Here is a 19,196-nt window from a genome sequence, read left to right as displayed (position 1 = left end):
ATGAGTAGGTGTGTCCAATCTTTTGACTGGTAATTAATATATATATATATATATATATATATATATATATATATATATATATATATATATATATATATTTATATATATTTATATTAAAAAACCTGTCCCCCCCCCCCTTTCTAGCTCCGACCCTACTGATAGCTACTTCATTGAGGGAAAATGGATATGCCTGTGACATGTGGTTGTCCCACCTAGCTATCTTAAGATGAATGCACTAACTGTAAGTCACTCTGGATAAGAATGTCTGCTAAATGACTAAAATGTATTATCCAATATACAGTGCATTCGGAAAGTATTCAGACCCCTTGACTTTTTCCACAGTTTGTTACGTTACAGCCTTATTCTAAAATGGATTTTTGTTTTTAATATATCCTCAATCAGAGAGATCCTTGATGAAAACCTGTTCCAGAGCGCTCAGGACCTCAGACTGGGGTGAAGGTTCACCTTCCAACAGGACAACAACCCTAAGCACACAGCCAAGACAATGCAGGAGTGGCTTCGGGACAAGTCTCTGAATGTCCTTGAGTGGCCCAGCCAGAGCCCGGACTTGAACCCGATCAAACGTCTCTAGAGAGACCTGAAAATAGCTGTGCAGCGACACTCCCCATCCAACCTGACAGAGCTTGAGAGGACTCTCCAAATTCAGGTGTGCCAAGCTTATAGCGTCATACCCAAGAAGACTCAAGGCTGTAATCGCTGCCAAAGGTGCTTCAACAAAGTACTGAGTAAAGGGTCTGAATACTTATGTAAATGTGATATTTCAGTTTTTGTTTTAAATATAAATGTGCAAAAATTTCTAAAAACCTGTTTTTGCTTTGTCATTATGGGGTATTGTGTGTAGATTGATGAGGGGAAAAAACAATTTAATACATTTTAGAATAAGGCTGTAATGTAGAAAAAGTCAAAGGGTCTGAATACTTTCCGAAGGCACTGTCACTTTTTTAAAAAAAGAATCTGAGCGGGAGATCTCAGTTTGCTTTTTGACTGCGAAAGTGATCTTGACTCAGAAAAGTTTGCTTGCATACAACTTTTTGATATCTTTTATACTTTTTAAACTATTCAACTGTTCTTTTTGTCCATCTTCATTCACTTTAAAATGGGACTTCTTTCAACATTCTTAAGTTCCCCATTGTGACATCACTTCCAACATTCACTGTAAACAATGTAACTTTTAACACAAATCAGCTACTTTGACCACTTTGCAATCAACTTAGACAAACAGTATGAGCATATGGAATCTTCCTCTACTTATCTGCTATTCAAATCTGAAATAATAACAGAATTATCTGGTGCCGATCAAACTCTACAGCTGTTTAAGTAACTGCATCAACAACATTTTCTCTAACTTTTTATAAACTGACATTTTTACCACTTCCCCAACAACTTAGAAAAAAAGTTAGAGGGTATGACATCTTCGTCTACTTCTCCATTATTCAAAAATTGTTTGCAAAACAAAAAATTCCAGGTCGGATCTAACGATACAGCTGTTTTAGTTTTTAACACATTCTTTGCCAACTTTTCCAAACAACTGCCATTTTGACCACTCGTCGAACAAGTCAGACAAAAACAGAGGATATGAAATCTTCCTCTACTTCTCTGCTTTTGAAATCTGGCATTTGAACAAAACTCTTTAAAAAAAGTTACAGCTGTTTGTGACGAAAAAAGAAGCTAGCCAACGTCAGCTAACAGCTCTCTTATGTCTCATCATTGAGAAACCCAAATGGAGCTGTTGCTATGGATACTCACACAAACTTAGTGGGTATAACATCTTGGTCTACTTCTCTGCTATTAAAATCTGGAATCTTCTACCATTCTTCTACCAATAAAGAGTTACAGCTGTTTGTCAGAGTTTAGAGTGACAAAAAGCAGTTAGCTAACATCAGCTAAAAGCTCTCTCATGTCAAGTCATTGAGCAGCCCAAACGTTAAAAAAAAGGACATAGAATTCTAAACAGATCTCCTCTTTAACTCCAAACCAACGCTTAGATGTTTAGACTGACCCTACATAGATTGCTTGTCAAAAGATTTTTGATACTATATCTACATTTTAAAAACTATAACCATTAAAAATGTGCATAAATTAACATGGGTTTGAATGAGAACCATAGGAATACAGAGGTAGCAATTCAAAATGGTCCTGCTCCTTTGCCAATTAAGCTACAAGACCAACTTCAAAACATTCACGCTATCAAATTCTTTAACACTTTTATAAACTAGAACTAAATACATTTGCATAAAATAACTCACCAACAGTAATTTTGGAACAGTTCAAGCTAGGGACACCCGGAAATCAGCCCCCTTTCCTCTCTGTACCCAACGCACTAGAAGACCAGTTCTCAAAGCCTTTAGCCATATCCTTATTCTAGTCCTCCTCTGTTCCTCTGGTTATGTAGAGGTTAACCCAGGCCCTGCAGCCCCCAGTATCACTCCTACTCCCCAGGAGCTATCATTTGTTGACTTCTGTAACCGTAAAAACATTGTTTTTCTGCATGTTAATATGAAAAGTCTACTTCCTAAGTTTGAGTTATTCACTGCGTTAGCACACTCCGCCAACCCTGATGTTCTAGCAGTGTCTGAATCCTGGCTTAGGAAGGCCACCAAAAATTCAGAAATGTCCATCCCCAACTACATTTTCCGTCTAGATAGAACTGCCAAAGGGGGTGGAGTTGCAATCTACTGTATCATACTATCCAGGTCTGTGCCCAAACAGTTTGAGCTCCTACTTCTAAAAATCCTCCTTTCCAGAAATAAGTCTCTCACTGTTGCCGCTTGCTCAGCCCCCTAGCTGTGCCCTGGACACCATATGTGAATTTATTGCCCCCCATCTATCCTCAGAGTTCGTACTGCTTGGTGACCTAAATTGGGATATGCTTAACACCCCGGCCATCCTACAATCCAAACTAGATGCCCTCAATCTCACACAAATTATCAAGGAACCTACCAGGTACAACCCTATATCCGTAAACATGGGCACCCTTATAGATATCATCCTGACTAAGTTACCCTCTAAATACACCTCCGCTGTCTTCAACCAGGATCTCAGCGATCACTGCCTTATTGCCTGCGTCCGTAACGGGTCCGCGGTCAAACGACCACCCCTCATCACTGTCAAACGCTCCCTAAAACACTTTAGCGAGCAGGCCTTCCTAATTGACCTGGCCCAGGTATCCTGGATGGATATCAATCTCATTCCGTCAGTAGAAGATGCCAGGTTGTTCTTTAAAAGTGCTGTCCTCTCAATCTTAAATAAGCATGCCCCATTCAAAAAATTCAGAACTAAGAACAGATATAGCCCCTGGTTCTCCTCAGACTTGACCAGCACAAAAACATCTTGTGGCGTACTGCATTAGCATCGAATAGCCCCCGCGATATGCATCTTTTCAGGGAAGTTAGGAACCAATATACACAAGCAGTTAGGAAAGCAAAGGTTAGCTTTTTCAAACAGAAATTTGCATCCTGTAGCACTAACTCCAAAAAGTTTTGGGACACTGTAAAGTCCATGGAGAATAAGAGCACCTCCTCCCAGCTGCCCACTGCACTGAGGCTAGGAAACACTATCACCACCGATAAATCTACAATAATCAAGAATTTCAACAAGCATTTTGCTACGGCTGGCCATGCTTTCCACCTGGCTACCACTACACAGGTCACCAGCTCTGCACCCTCTGCTGCAACTTGGACCCTTTCTTTCTAAAATTAGCCGCCGAAATTGTCGCAACCCCTATTACTAGCCTGTTCAACCTCTCTTTCGTAACGTCTGAGATCCCCAGAGATTGGAATGCTGCCGCGGTCATCCCCCTCTTCAAAGGGGGTGACACTCTAGATCCAAACTGTTACAGACCTATATCCATCCTGCCCTGCCTTTCGAAAGTTTTTGAAAGACAAGTTAACAAACAGATCACAGACCATTTCGAATCACACCGTACCTTCTCCGCTATGCAATCCGGTTTCCGAGCTGGTCATGGGTGCACCTCAGCCACGCTCAAGTTCCTAAATGATATTATAACCGCGATCGATAATAGACAGTACTGTGCAGCCGTCTTCATCGACCTGGCCAAGGCTTTCGACTCTGTCAACCACCGCATTCTTATTGGCAGACTAAATAGCCTTGGTTTCTCAAATGAATGCCTCGCCTGGTTCACCAACTACTTCTCAGATAGAGTTCAATGTGTCAAATCGGAGGGCCTGTTGTCTGGACCTATGGCAGTCTCTATGGGGGTGCCACAGGGTTAAATTCTTAGGCCGACTCTTTTCTCTGTGTATATCAATGATGTCGCTCTTGCTGCTGGTGATTCTCAGATCCACCTCTACGCAGACGACACCATTTTGTATACATCTGGCCCTTCATTGGACACTGTGTTAACAAACCTCCAAACGAGCTTCAATGCCATACAACACTCCTTCCGTAGCCTCCAACTGCTCTTAAACACAAGTAAAACTAAATGCATGCTCTTCAATCAAACGCTGCTGGCACCCGCCCACCCGACTAGAATCACTACTCTCGACGGGTCTGAACTAGAGTATGTGGACAACTACAAATACCTAGGTGTCTGGTTAGACTGTAAACTCTCCTTCCAGACTCACATTAAGCATCTCCAATCCAAAGTTAAATCCAGAATCAGCTTCCTATTTCGCAACAAAGCCTCCTTCACTCATGCTGCCAAACATGCCCTCGTAAAACTGACTATCCTACCGATCCTTGACTTCGGTGATGTCATTTACAAAATAGCCTCCAACACTCTACTCAGCAAATTGGATGTAGTCTATCACAGTGCCATCCATTTTGTCACCAAAGCCCCATATACTACCCACCACTGTAACCTGTACGCTCTTGTTGGCTGGTCCTCACTACATATTGGTCGCCAAACCCACTGGCTCCAGGCCATCTATAAATCACTGCTAGGCAAATCCCCGCCTTATCTTAGCTAATTGGTCACCATAGCAACACCCACCCGTAGTATGCGCTCCAGCAGGTATATCTCACTGGTCATCCCCAAAGCCAACACCTCCTTTGGCCGCCATTCCTTCCAGTTCTCTGCTGCCAATGACTGGAACGAACTGCAAAAATCTCTGAAGCTGGAGACGCTTATCTCCCTCACTAACTTTAAGCATCAGTTGTCAGAGCACCTTACCGATCACTGCACCTGTACACACCCCATCTGAAATTAGCCCACCCAACTACCTCATCCCCATATTGTTATTTATTTTGCTCATTTGCACCCCAGTATCACTATTTGCACATCATCTCTTGCACATCTATCATTCCAGTGTTAATACTAATTGTAATTATTTTGCACTATGGCCTATTTATTGCCTTACCTCCATAACTTGCTACATTTGCACACACTGTATATATATTTTCTGTTGTATTTTTGACTTTATGTTTTGTTTTACCCCATATGCAACTCTGTGTTGTTGTTTTTATCGCACTGCTTTGCTTTATCTTGGCCAGGTCGCAGTTGTAAATGAGAACTTGTTCTCAACTGGCTTACCTGGTTAAATAAAGGTGTAAAAAAATAAAATAATAAAAAATAAAAACCTTCACATGTTCAGGCTAGTCTAACTTCAAATTCTAAAAAAACTTGTATTAAACTATAACTATACTGAAAAAAATATCTAAACAACATGCAACAATTTCAAAGATGTTACTGAGTTGCAGTTCACTGAAGGAAATCAGTCAATTGAAATAAATTAATTAGGCCCTAATCTTTGGATTTTACATGACTGGGCAGTGGCGCAGCCAGAAGTGCAGCCAGGGGTGGGCCTTGGGGGGCATAGGCCCACCCACTGGGGAGCCAGGCCCAGACAATCAGAATGAATCTTCCCCCACAAAATCAGAATTAATTTTTCCCCCAAAAAAGGGCTTTATAACAAACAAACTAACATCATTATTTCAACCTTGTAATATTACAGACTTTACACAGGCACCAATAGCCTATGTAAAGTCTGTATCAATAGCCTACCGGTTGCATTTTATTTTCTATATTAACAGGAGGGAGAAATATGACTGACCTGGACTGCACACAGGAACGTGTCCAGACGAATATGAGCTGATTGACCAGTAGGCTAGGTGTGAATGTTCTGAAAGCTTATCTGAATACGAAACCCATCGACCTCTTATGGGCCATCAGCAGGACAAAAGTCTATGTTGGTGCACTATTAAAGGCAGCACCGCTTTATCAAATTCTCATATTGATATTTTAGACCGCGCCGTGAAAACTGTTTTTATGGGCACACAAATCCAATATGATGTAGGCCTATACGATTACAAAATCGAACGCTTCTAACCGAAAGAATCGCCCAACTTGCGTGCTTCTTCAATAGGCTGTGCGTAAGGTAATAGACCCATTTGTTAGGTGCACATTTGCTATCCAGCTGTTTAGTTAGGCCTAGTGAATGTGACACCATCATCAGCTGATCCAGGAAATATTTTTCTAAATGACAGTCAAGTGACAAAACAGCTATTGTGACAGGCCTATAGAACACAGAAAGTATTGCTCGACAAAAAGACACGTAATCGTTAAAAGCACTGTGTTTGTATCATAACGACTCATTTTTGTTTGCAGGGCCTCACCTGTGAAATCTCATGTGAAGATCTGAATCCACATGTGAAAGGTTGTGATCACGTGAAAATCCACATGTGAAACTTCATGTGAAATATCATCACGTGAACTGTTCCAAAAACACATGGTTTCACTTGGGCAAAACATGTGGAAATGTCACGTGAAATAATGTGCTTTTTCCCGTAAGGGTAGTAGATGGTGCAGAGAGTGCTGCTGGGTAATTCATTACTGGTACTTCCTACTGTCCTATAATTGGCCATCTGCTCCACCGGAGGGAGGGTCTACAGCCATGTTACACCAGGGGGAGAAGGAGAGGTACGCGACACACACACACACACACACACACACACACACAGCTCTAGCCCCCCTCAGATTATGACGTGTTTAGTGGCGCTTTCAGAGACTTATTACCCATGGGGCAGTGCGCTAGGTCACACAGGCCCAATGGTGCTAAAAACAACACTCAAATCCTAAAACCCTACCAGGCACACTGCCACCAAACGCACCACTGTGTATACACTGTGTGTCCTATATGAGTATTCCTCTAATGCTCCTCCTCTCTCTAAATCTCCTCCCTCTTCCTTCTCCCTGCACACTTTCCTCCCTTTCCCCTCCCTCCCCTCCCTCTCTCTGCTCTGTCTCTAGACACAGAGATCACTGCAAGGCTGTCTGAGCCCCTCCCATCTTGGCCCACACACACACAGTCACACACTTTAATGCTGTACTGCGCAACTTTTAATATTTGACTGCTACCACAAAAAAAAGCATATAGATATTGCTGAAACTAGATTTTTTTTTCTCTTCTGAATACCAAATATTATCGTAACACATGCAGCAGGCACACACAGACAACAAAGGGGCCAACAGGGAGGTGTGTGTGTGTTTGTGTGAGTGGTGTCTTGGCCCCTGATGAGATACATTTAGTCTAACTGGATTAGCCTCAATACCGACCAATCTCCTAGCTACTGACAGTGGGACGGAGAGAGGGAGAGAGGGAACAGGCATAGAGAAAAGAGCCAAGACTGCTCAAAGTGAAGTAGCAGAAGAAAGAAAGAGGGAGAGCGAGCGAGAGAATGCGTGTCGACTGCAGAGGAGGGCAGCTCAGAGCTGAGATGCAGCACACAGTCCCCAGACACTCACTCTGTGTGTGGTGTGTGGCAGAGGCCTGTATGCTGAGAACAGCCATGGCTCTGTAGGCCTACAATAGCCCACAGTGGAACTTGGCTTTCTTGGTAAACATAGTTACCACATAACCAACTACCACCCCCTCCACACACACACACACACATAACTAAATCTTGAGTATGCAAATCATTATTATTCCAAATAACTTCCAGAAGACAAAATGCTAAAATGGATTACACAGACACACAGAACATACGACACATTGGCTACTCATGGACAACTCTCAAGACATCCCATCAGCTGCACCTCTGTACAGCCCTGAACGGGCATGACATTTAAGCCTGAGCCCTACCCAGACCAGTGACGTTCAGACCCTACCCAGGACCGATTGCTCAGCCCAAGCCCGGAAAATAAAATACTACCAATATTTCATATTGCAATGAATTGTGCCCTAAAATATTAAACTGCGCACAAACGGTAGATTTATCTGTCTACAGACACGAGGCGCTGTCCATTCAGTACCACGGCACAGTGGGAGCGCCGCCTTATCATTAGGCTACATCGGATGAGCAGAGGCACTGTCCATTCCCCCGCGGCCTCCAGCCGCTTGCTTCAATTTAAAGTCGGCCCTGTTATGACTGCATAGCCTATATTGACTGTCTTTAATAGACCTACAGATGTAGGATCATAATTTGATCACCCTGTTTCCTGCAATGTAGGAAATTTTTAACTTGTAGTATATTCGAGGTTTAAAAAGGCTTCTGAAGTTTGTAATTTCCACTTTGAAATTTCAACCCCTACAAAAATGTCCATTACATGATCCACATAATTCACATTTCCTGTTGCAGCAGGATTATTTTCCTGATGTAGCAAGCTGGCTCAATTTAAGATCCTACATATGTTTGTATATAATCAGTTTATGATTTGTGAACAATATTCCTTTCATGCATTTGATTTATCAAAAGAGAATTTAGTTGTGATGATACTATACTTTCCTTAGATTTTTTACTGCATTTCGACAATTTGTTAGTTAATATGAAGATTTCGTTACAACCTCTGGCAATATTACATATGCATCTTTGTTTGTCATAATGCATTAATTTACTGATTCAATATTAATTGTTCATTTCTTTGAATAAATTATTGAGACTTTAATTTAATCATAGCACACTGCGCTTTATTACTGGCGTCAGTTTTAGTCCTCATCACTTCCTCTACCAGAAAGTTGGTTGGCTCTCTTTGATGTCACGTAGGTTGATACATTGCTATGTTTTCATTTATAAAGCCCTTTTACGAAGAGTCCCACTGTACCTAACATCTTTACTAAACTGTAGACATAAGAGTTACCTCACCCTTATTACTGATGAATGTGTTTGTTTTTTTATGACTGTTTTTCTTTCTACTTGCATTTATATTAAATGTGTGTATTTTCTGTAATTTATGTAATTCTGGGCTCATCTGTAAAAGAGACCTAGGTCTCAGTATGACTCCCTGATAAAAGAAAGGTTATATATTATAATTGTATTAATGCCTTTTTACCCCGTTTATAAGAACCATGGCTGATATGGCTAAACTTCACAAATAAAATAACAAAAACACACACGTGAAGTGCCCCTGTGCGACTGGTATTCAAACCTGTTGCCAGCTAATTTTAGGTTATTTGGGAACTGCGTCTACAGCGTCAATTTATTTTAAAAAATGTCAGCACTGTCTAGAACCAGCACTCTGAGCACAGGTTAAATATCCAAAAGTATTATGACCTATTTGGGCCTCGCGACCCCAAACACATTTTCAGTAGCTATTTAGAACAACCACAAATAGATAAAATGTAGGCTATTTACTATTTTGAGAAGCCTCAACCTAAGCAGTAGGCCTCAGATAAAAATCCAGTTACCTTTTGAAGTAACTCCTCTGTCTTTAACTCCAGCCCAAACTTGGCCCACAGAACTTGGGCAACAATAACAGGACTCCTCAAGTTAAGACAAATGTAACTATATGTTCGTAACACTCCACATTAATAGGAGTTGTGAAGCACTCGGAAGCAAAGCAGTTTAACCACCGCCTTCACCCAATCCTGGTATGTCCATATAATCAGTGATGAAAAATCCCCAAAGACCGTAACTACTGCAGCTTGTTATCTCACGTATCTCATTCAGTCCCAACAGATTCTTTAGTCTACGTGCAGAATCTGCCCACGGGAGATAACCTGGTGGGGGGTGTCTGTGCCTACAGGATGGCAGCCTGTCTCATCACAGGAAGACCAGCCCCTCATAAGGGGCAGAGAAAGTCCAATAAGAAATCAGTACATCGGGGGATATATATGTCTTCCATTCTCCGACACTCACCTTGACTCAAGTTTTTCACAGAGCTCAGTGTAGACTCCCTTGATGGAGTACAGGGTGAGGTACACAGCGCTGAATCTTGTTTCACCCATTTGTCTCAGTCTTTGGCCGTGTCTAGACTTGACAGTTCATGCAGCTTTAGTATTCTGATCATAGAGTTCAGATCATGGAATCCGAACATGCGTATACACCTAAGTACATTTATAATGTGTTTACTGTGTCCACAGTGTGTCCGGATTCCCTTTTCCTGCACTATATTCAAATGCCAGTATGCATTCTACAAACAGTGGAATAGGCTAAATATGATAACACAACTGATGGCAGTAGCTAACTACTATAGCTAACTATCCAGCTAACCTCTGTAGCTAGCTAGCTAGCAAGCAACGCTAAAGGGATTGCAAACAGGTTAGCATAACTTGAGCCAAACAAAAACACGTTTTTCTAAATATTAGCTAGCTGGCTAGCATTTATAAGGCCAGCAAACAGGTTCCTCACACGCTAGGAACTTATTTCATCCAACGTTATAAGGAAAGGTGTCTCTCTGTCCCAAAACAAATGTTTTCTAGAGACTTGTGGGAGGAGTGCTGATGATGTCGCCCACTGTTTGCGCTTTCGGTAGCCTGATTGCGTCCAGAGTGAGGAGAAATCCGCACAAAATGTATCCCTGACCACCTCCTGAAGTGGTCAGCCAGATCTGAACACAATCAGACCACAAAGTGACTTTTGTGCGTCTAGACACGTCTTTTTAATGTGATCTTCGTATTCTGACAGCAGAAGTCACATGTAAGTGTCAAGTGTAAACACAACCTTTGACAACTGGGCTGCAAGTCCCGATTGCTTTACATATCTCACCAATGACTTGGCTGCAAGCAAAGCTTCTGCCACCTCTGGAACCGCATCTTCCAGCTCAGCAGTGTCAAGTGCACGTTTTAGCACGGTGTTGTACAAGTGATCCTGGCAGTCAAGCCGTCGATAGGGTGCAGCGATCAAATTCAATCGCTGCTCCGTTACCCAGGCAACTTTGTTCAGCACGGTTGGATCGAAACCAAGCACAGTCACGAGTTGTTTCACTATTTATCTACTTATGTTTTCTCCTGTCTTGGCATCTTCTGGGCAGAACGTTGCTGTGCAATTTTGAGGCATCTCCATGATATGGTTGTGGGGTCTGGGTCTGGGAGCACAGGGTCAACAGGGATGCAGCCATGACTAGCCCACACGTTTATTAGCTCTTGAGATAAATAAAAAAAAATCCTGCCTTGAACTGTGTGGAAGGGCATAACATATTTGCAACAGAAAGCTACACACTTGTGATTTCTGATTTGACTTTGGGCGGTAAGTGATTTGGGGCAGAGAGAAACGATGTCATGTTGCGTTGCTGACTGATGCCTGCTCCTGTTGTGAGGCGGCCGCTGCATCCTTGGTCAACGTGGCGCTGGAGAGAGGTGCCGGTTCTCTTGTTGCCATACTTCAAAATCGCAGGGCAGGCTCGACACGTCACATGGCCAGTGAGCATCTTAGTTACAGCGGTCACAACTAGGTTTCCACATGCCAGCCTTTCCCACTTCCTTTGGAATTTTTACAAGCTCTCCTTTGGAGAGTTTTATGTTTCACTTCCTCCGTATCCATTGCGAGTGCGACTAGCTAGCTAGCATCAACAACCACCACACACACACTCGTTTTTTTGGCGTGCAAAATGTTGTAGGCTACGTCACGTCATGTGGGCAACAGCAGGAGAGATGTAGAATGATTACGCAGCAGAGCAGGAGCAATCTGAAACTCACACTGGCCCACATTTTGTCATTTTTGAAAATGATACCCGAGCCTGGCCCATACCCTCGTTACTAATGAAAGAACAGGCCCTAACCGATTTATAATTTCGAGGCCCGTCGTGCTCGGGTAGCAGAGCTCTACAAAGCTGACATAGCTACTTTACTGTCAGTTTTGTCCTAGTTTCCGGGGCTCCTGAGTGGCGCAATGGTCTAAGGCACTGCATCTCGGTGCTTGAGGCGTCACTACAGACTCCCTCACAACCGGCCGTGATTGGGAGTCCCATAGGGCGGCGCACAATTGGCCCGGCGTCGTCCGGGTTTGGCCGGTGTAGGCCGTCATTGTAAATAAGAATTTGTTCTTAACTGACTTGCCTAGTTAAATAAAGGTAAAATAAATAAATAAATAAATAAAAAAGGTTGGTTGAGTATAAAACCATCAGAACGTATCACATAAAATTCATCTGTTGCCATTCTAGGATTATACACTAATCATAAAACACATTTAGAACTTTAATTATTCATAAAGATAAAATACAGTCAAATAACACCAAAAATGTGAAAGATGGTGATATATTTTGGCCATATCGCCAAGCCCTACTTTGACATCTGAAACAGACTGAGATCTGTACAGCAGATCACGGACAGCTCACAGTAGTGTTTCCCTAATACGCATTTAGCAGCTGCGCACCACCACTACCGCTGCTGAAAAAAATCCTAGGGGAAATGTACAGGGATGGACACCGCACCAAAACCTACACAAACACACACAACCCAAAATCTACCACTGACCACTTCCCCCTCTCTCTGTTTGTGTGTGTATGTATGTGTGTGTTACCTCTGGCGGAGAGTTTCTTGGTGTTGATGATTTTGGCGGCGAACTCCTGACCTGATGACTTCTTCACACATCTGCGCACCACTGAAAACGCTCCCCTGGAAACAAGGCAAGCACCAATCAGTTCTGGGTTGGGGGGGGGATGACATTTTTTGCACAAACATGCAGGACAACAAACACTGGCACACACACACACACGGGTTGGCCATACCATCAACACTGAAACATAGCATAGAGTCATACAACTGAAACGATGACAGTCTGCTGCAACTAAGGACACTCGGATTGCAGAGCTCCCTTTCTCAAATACAGGTCCACAGCGCTGCTGGTTTTCTTCCTTCCCCTCGTAAATGAATGAACTACTAAGCAGGCCTAGTCGAGAAACCAGTCGTACTGCAGACCAGGATTACATTTTCTGTAGTGTAGACTTTAGTCTAGCTACCAGTGTGTGTATAATAGAGCAGGGATGGCCAACCCTCTTCTACAGCTACTGGGTGAGCATGATTTTGGACCAGCCCTGCTCTATCACACAGCATATCAAAGTCTTAGATTTAACAGGTGTGTTAGAGCAGGGCTGGAACTAGGCTAAACCCTGCAGGCCCGAGCCAGTTGCCCTCCAGGACGGTTGGCCACACCTAAACTAGAGGACAGACAGAGACAGGTTAAACTCCTCTCCTAACTCACTGGCACTAGGCCAGTGCTACAGTAACTGCGTCAATCAGTTGGTAATGCATGATGATCGCAACACCAGGAATGTGGGTTTGATTCCCGCTGGGGCCACCCATCACAAAAATGTATAAACGCAGTACTGTAAGTCGCTTTGGATAAAAGTGTCTCCTAAATGGCATATGTTATATACACAGTCTACAAAACATTAGGAACAACTTCGTAATATTGAGTTGCACCCCTTTTGCACTCAGAACAGCCTCAATTCTTAGGGGCATGGACTCTACAAGGTGTCGAAAGCGTTCCACAGGGATGCTGGCCCATGTTGACGCCAATGCTTCCCACAGTTGTGTCAAGTTGGCTGGATGTCGTTTGGGTGGTGGACCATTCTTGACACACACAGGAATCTGTTGAGTGTGAAAAACCCAGCAGCGTTGCAGTTCTTGACACACTCAAACCGGTGCGCCTGGCACCTACTACCATACCCCATTCAAAGGCACTTAAATATTTTGTCTTGCCTATTCACCCGCTGAATGGCACACATACACAATCCTTGTAAATTGTCTCAATGCTTAAAAATCCTTATTTGACCTGTCTCCTCCCCTTCATCTACACCGATTGAAGTGGATTTAACAGGTGACATCAATAAGGGATCATAGCTTTCACCTGGTCAGTCTGTCATGAGAGCAGGTGTTCCTAATGTTTTGTACACTCAGTGTATCTTATAGATGTATTATGAGCCTAGAGGTCTGGGCCTTTAAAGCACTTGGGATAGTGTGCCTTTCCCTGTAACTGCTGGGTTACTGGTTCAAGAACCACTGATTGTTCCCCCTATATCATTGCACTGTTGTTGTTGATAATGACAAGAGTAGACTACATGTCAGAGAAGCATCTGTTATACATAATAAATTACTATATGAACTTTCCACAACGTTGTGCCCTACTGAACGCAGCCCAGGTGCACTTTGATCAACCAATCAGTGGATCAATAAAATGCCAGAGAGAGAAGAGAAGCCCTAGACACTGCAACTATACACAGGGTCTGGGGTTAACGGAATAGGAATACAAGACATCCATCTACAGAGTCGAGAGAGGATCGAGCCACCGACAGATGCCCGTAATAATAGAACGGCCCGGTTCTCTCAGGGAAAAAAAAACAAGCCATCGAGATTCCGAGAAATCGCATCACCCCTGCACTTTTAAGCCACAGCGGCATAGCCTGTGCTGGGAGGCTTATAACGCTACATATGGTATTTATGAACCGCTGCTGCGTGAAAGCGTGTGGTGTTTTACATAATGTGCAAACATAGCCCACACCGCCTCCTTCCAAAGCAAAATTATAACTATCGGTCTACGTTCGACACAACAACTGCAGTTTAGAGACAAATCGCCTAATCTATTACAAACACAGATAGTTAACTAGCTAGCATGCTAACATTCAGCACTGTCAAGCAGGCTGCCAACGTGCCATGCCAGCAAATGTCAGAGTGCTTTCGCTCAAACGCTTCCTGCCTGGCAAATTCAGCAGACGGAAAGATAAGGCGTTGACACACTATACATTGCTAGCTGTTCTATCGCAGATACAGACAGGGTGCACTAAATAAATACGCTGAAAGTTCTGGCCCTAACCTACGACACACAATATAGCTGCATTTTGTCAACAACCAAATAAAGACAATAGGATCAGGCTATCCCAGTTAGCTAGCTAACTAACTAAAGAAGGAGCGAGTAGCGTACGGGGGTGGGGAGAAGAAGCAAAGACAGACCGCAAGGCACAGCGCAGTGGCCAGGCTAGCTAATGACGACAGTCGCTTACTTTCCGAGCTCCTCGTAGAGTTGGTATTCATCTGTAAAGCGGGTGGAGGTAACGATAGTAGTAGCCATGGCTGAGAGTGGGCTCCAAGCCTCGGTCAGAGTACGGCAGGCTGAGTCGCTCTCTGGGTCTAGGGGAGGATTCTTAACCTCCTATACTAGCTACGGCACTGACAGGCTGGGAGAGAGAAAGAGAGAGAGAGAAGGGAGGGAGGGAGGGAGGGGTTGGCGGAGGTGGAGAGAGAGCCACGCGAGACTTGAGCAGGATTTTTGAGCAGTCATGTAATCAGAGAGGTGTAGCAGTATTATTCGGTGTGAATTAGAGGTTCGAGAGCTCGAACGGAAAACGAGTATTGTACTGACTCCGTTTGAAGAATTTTAAAAACCCTTGCTCTCCTTTCTTGAATTAATCATTGGTCCGACCGAGATAAGTTGATCTGTGACAGCAACGTGGCCTAAAGGAATAATGCCCATCGAGCACTGTCAGACGCCGACGTTCATGGATGTTGAAATTTGGTCCGTCAGCCCTGGCCTTGATTTCAACATCCAAAGATGTAGTTTTTTTTGTCCGTACCAAATCTGAACCAATCATATATGTCTATGTTTCACAAGTTTGGACAGTACAGTATAGCAGAGTTCAGTACAGTCAAATATTGTTCAGTAGAGTACAGTAATGTATGGTTCAGTGCATTACAATACAGTAGTGTAAAGTACAGTATAATGTACTATATTGTACTGTTCTGGACTATACTCTGCTGATCTAAACTGGACTGAACTAAACTGGACTGTGCTCTACTGTACTGTCCAAACTTGTGAGACATTGACATCGAGACCGACCAAATTTGGTCTTGTTTGAGGGTGGAGCTCATTAGAATAATACCCAACAGTGTTCCTTTTTCACATTTACATTTTGGGCTTTTAGCAGACATGCTTATACAGAGTGACGTACAGACAGTGCATGAAACTAAGGTAGATAAACAACCACATATCACAATCCTAGCAAGAACAATTTTCTGTAACCGTTACTAAGAATGTTATTGTAGTTGGAAGTGTTCTGTTGCTTTTTCTGTTGGTCTGAAATCGTTGAACATGATCACTGTCAGTTCTAAAGTATTTGGAAAAGCTAATATACAATGCATTCTGAAAGTATTCATACCCCTTCACTTTTTCCACATTTTGTTACTTTAGTCTTATTCTAAAATCGATACAATAATTTTTCCCCCTCATCAATGAGTATGTGGACAACTACAAATATCTAGGTGTCTGGTTAGACTGTAAACTCTCCTTCCAGACTCACATTAAGAATCTCCAATCCAAAGTTAAATCTAGAATCGGTTTCCTATTTCGCAACAAAGCCTCCTTCACTCATGCTGCCAAACATGCCCTCGTAAAACTGACTATCCTACCGATCCTTGACTTCGGCGATGTCATTTACAAAATAGCCTCCAACACTCTACTCAGCAAATTGGATGTTGTCTATCACAGTGCCATCCGTTTTGTCTCCAAAGCCCCATATAATACCCACCACTGTGACCTGTACGCTCTTGTTGGCTGGTCCTCAATACATGTTCGTCGCCAAACCCACTGGCTCCAGGCCATCTATAAATCACTGCTAGGCAAATCCCCGCCTTATCTTAGCTCATTGGTCACCATAGCAACACCCACCCGTAGTCTGCGCTCCAGCGGGTATATCTCACTGGTCATCCCCAAAGCCAACACCTCCTTTGGCCGCAATTCCTTCCAGTTCTCTGCTGCCAATGACTGGAACAAATTGCAAAAATCTCTGAAGCTGGAGACACTTATCTCCCTCACTATCTTTAAGCATCAGTTGTCAGAGCACCTTACCGATCACTGCACCTGTACACAGCCCATCTGAAATTAGCCCGCCCAACTACCTCATCCCTATATTGTTATTTATTTTGCTCATTTGTACCCCAGTATCTCTATTTGCACATCATCTCTTGCACATCTATCATTCCAGTGTTAATACTAATTGTAATTATTTTGCACTATAGCCTATTTTATTGCCTTACCTCCATAACTTGCTAAATTTGCACACTGTATATTATATGTATTTCTGTTGTATTTTTGACTTTGTTTTGTTTTACCCCATATGTAACTCTGTGTTGTTGTTTTTATCGCACTGCTTTGCTTTATCTTGGCCAGGTCGCAGTTGTAAATGAGAACTTGTTCTCAACTGGTTTACCTGGTTAAATAAAGGTGAAATAAAAAATAAATAAAATAAAAATCAATCTACACACAATACCCCATAATGACAAAGCGAAAATAGGTTTTTTGAAATGTTTGCAAATGTATAAAAAATAAATACTATAACTTATTTACATAAGTATTTAGATCCTTTGTTATGAGACTCAAAATTGAGCTCAGGTACATCCTGTTTCCATTGATCATCCTTGAAATGTTTCTACAACTTGATTTGAGTCCACCTGTGGTAAATTCAACTGATTGGACATGATTTGGAAAGGCACACCTGTCTATAAGGTCCCACAGTTGACAGTGCAAAAACTAAGCTGTGAGGTTGAAGGAATTGTCCGTAGAGCTCCGAGACAGGATTGTGTCAAAAAATGTCTGCAGCATTGAAGGTCCCCAAGAACACAGTGGCCTCCTAAATTCTTAAATGGAAGAAGTTTAGAACCACCAAGACTTTTCCTAGAGCTGGCCGCCCGGCCAAACTCAGCAATCAGGGGAGAAGGGCCTTGGTCAGGGAGGGGACCAAGAACCCGATGGTCACTCTGACAGAGCTCCAGAGTTTCTCTGTGGAGATGGGAGAACCTTCCAGAAGGACAACCATCGCTGCAGCACTCCACCAATCAGGCCTTTATGGTAGAGTGGTCAGACGGAAGCCACTCCTCAGTAAAAGGCACATGACAGCCTGCTTGGAGTTTGCCAAAAGGCACCTAAAGGACTCTCAGACCATGAGAAACAAGATTCTCTGGTCTGATGAAACCAAGATTGAACTCTTTGGCCTGAATGCCAAGAGTCATGTCCGGAGGAAACCAGTCACCACTCATCACCTGGCCAATACCATCCCTACAGTGAAGCATGGTGGTGGCAGCATCATGGTGTGGGGATGTTTTCCAGCATCTGGGACTGGGAGACAGAGGGTAGTGCGTACGGCCCAGTACATCACTGGGGCCAAGCTTCCTGCCATCCAGGACCTCTATACCAGGCGGTGTCAGAGGAAGGCCCTCAAAATTGTCAAAGACTCCAGCCACCCTAGTCATAGACTGTTCTCTCTGCTACCGCACGGCAAGCGGTACCGGAGTGCCAAGTCTAGGTCCAAAAGACTTCTCAACAGCTCCTACCCCCAAGCCATAAGACTCCTGAACAGCTAATCATGGCTACCCGGACTATTTGCACTGCCCCCCCACCCCATCCTTTTTACGCTGCTGCTACTCTGTTAATTATTTATGCATAGTCACTTTAACTCTACCCACATGTACATATTACCTCAACTACCTCAACTAGCCGGTGCCCCCGCACATTGACTCTGCAACGGTACCCCCCTGTATATATAGCCTCCCTACTGTCACTTTATTTTACTTCTGCTCTTTTTTTTCTCAACACTTTTTTTGTTGTTGTTTTATTTTTACATTTTTTGTTTAAAATAAATGCACTGTTGGTTAAGGGCTGTAAGTAAGCATTTCACTGTAATGTCTGCGCCTGTTGTATTCGGCGCATGTGACCAATACAATTTGATTTGATTTGATTTGATTTGACTAGTAAGGATCGAGTGAAAGATGAATGGAGCAAAGTACAGAGAGATCCTTGATGAAAACCTACTCCAGAGTGCTCAGGACCTCAGACTGGGGTGAAGGTTCACCTTCCAACAGGACAATGACCCTAAGCACACAGCCAAGACAACTCAGAAGTGGCTTCGGGACAAGTCTCTATGTCCTTGAGTGGCCCAGCCTGAGCCCGGACTTGAACCCGATCGAACATCTCTGGAGAGACCTGAAAATAGCTGTGCAGCGACGCTCCTCATCCAACCTGACAGAGCTTGAGAGGATCTGCAGAGAAGAATGGGAGAAACTCTCCCAAATACA

At 43.2% G+C, this 19,196-nt stretch overlaps 1 protein-coding gene across 1 annotated transcript in view; it reads right to left on the bottom strand.

Moving 5' to 3' along the window:
• The window catches only part of LOC311134280 (calcium/calmodulin-dependent protein kinase type II subunit gamma-like), a gene marked incomplete at its 3' end in the record, with an annotated part of 33,593 nt that extends 18,292 nt beyond the window's left edge, over positions 1-15,301 (bottom strand). The window contains exons 1-2 of the mRNA XM_084167914.1: positions 15,134-15,301; positions 12,655-12,749 (exon numbers count right to left, since the gene is read on the bottom strand). Coding sequence (XP_084024040.1) covers positions 12,655-12,749; positions 15,134-15,201 — 163 coding nt within the window. The 5' untranslated portion in view covers positions 15,202-15,301. The remainder of the gene's footprint in view (positions 1-12,654; positions 12,750-15,133) is intronic.
• Positions 15,302-19,196: the final 3,895 nt, after the last annotated feature.

This window comes from Coregonus lavaretus (genome assembly GCF_964263955.1).
Source record: "Coregonus lavaretus genome assembly, chromosome: 1".
Lineage (NCBI taxonomy): Eukaryota > Metazoa > Chordata > Actinopteri > Salmoniformes > Salmonidae > Coregonus > Coregonus lavaretus.
Note: the sequence above shows the minus strand (reverse complement) of the source record. Positions and strands in the feature narration are given on the sequence as shown.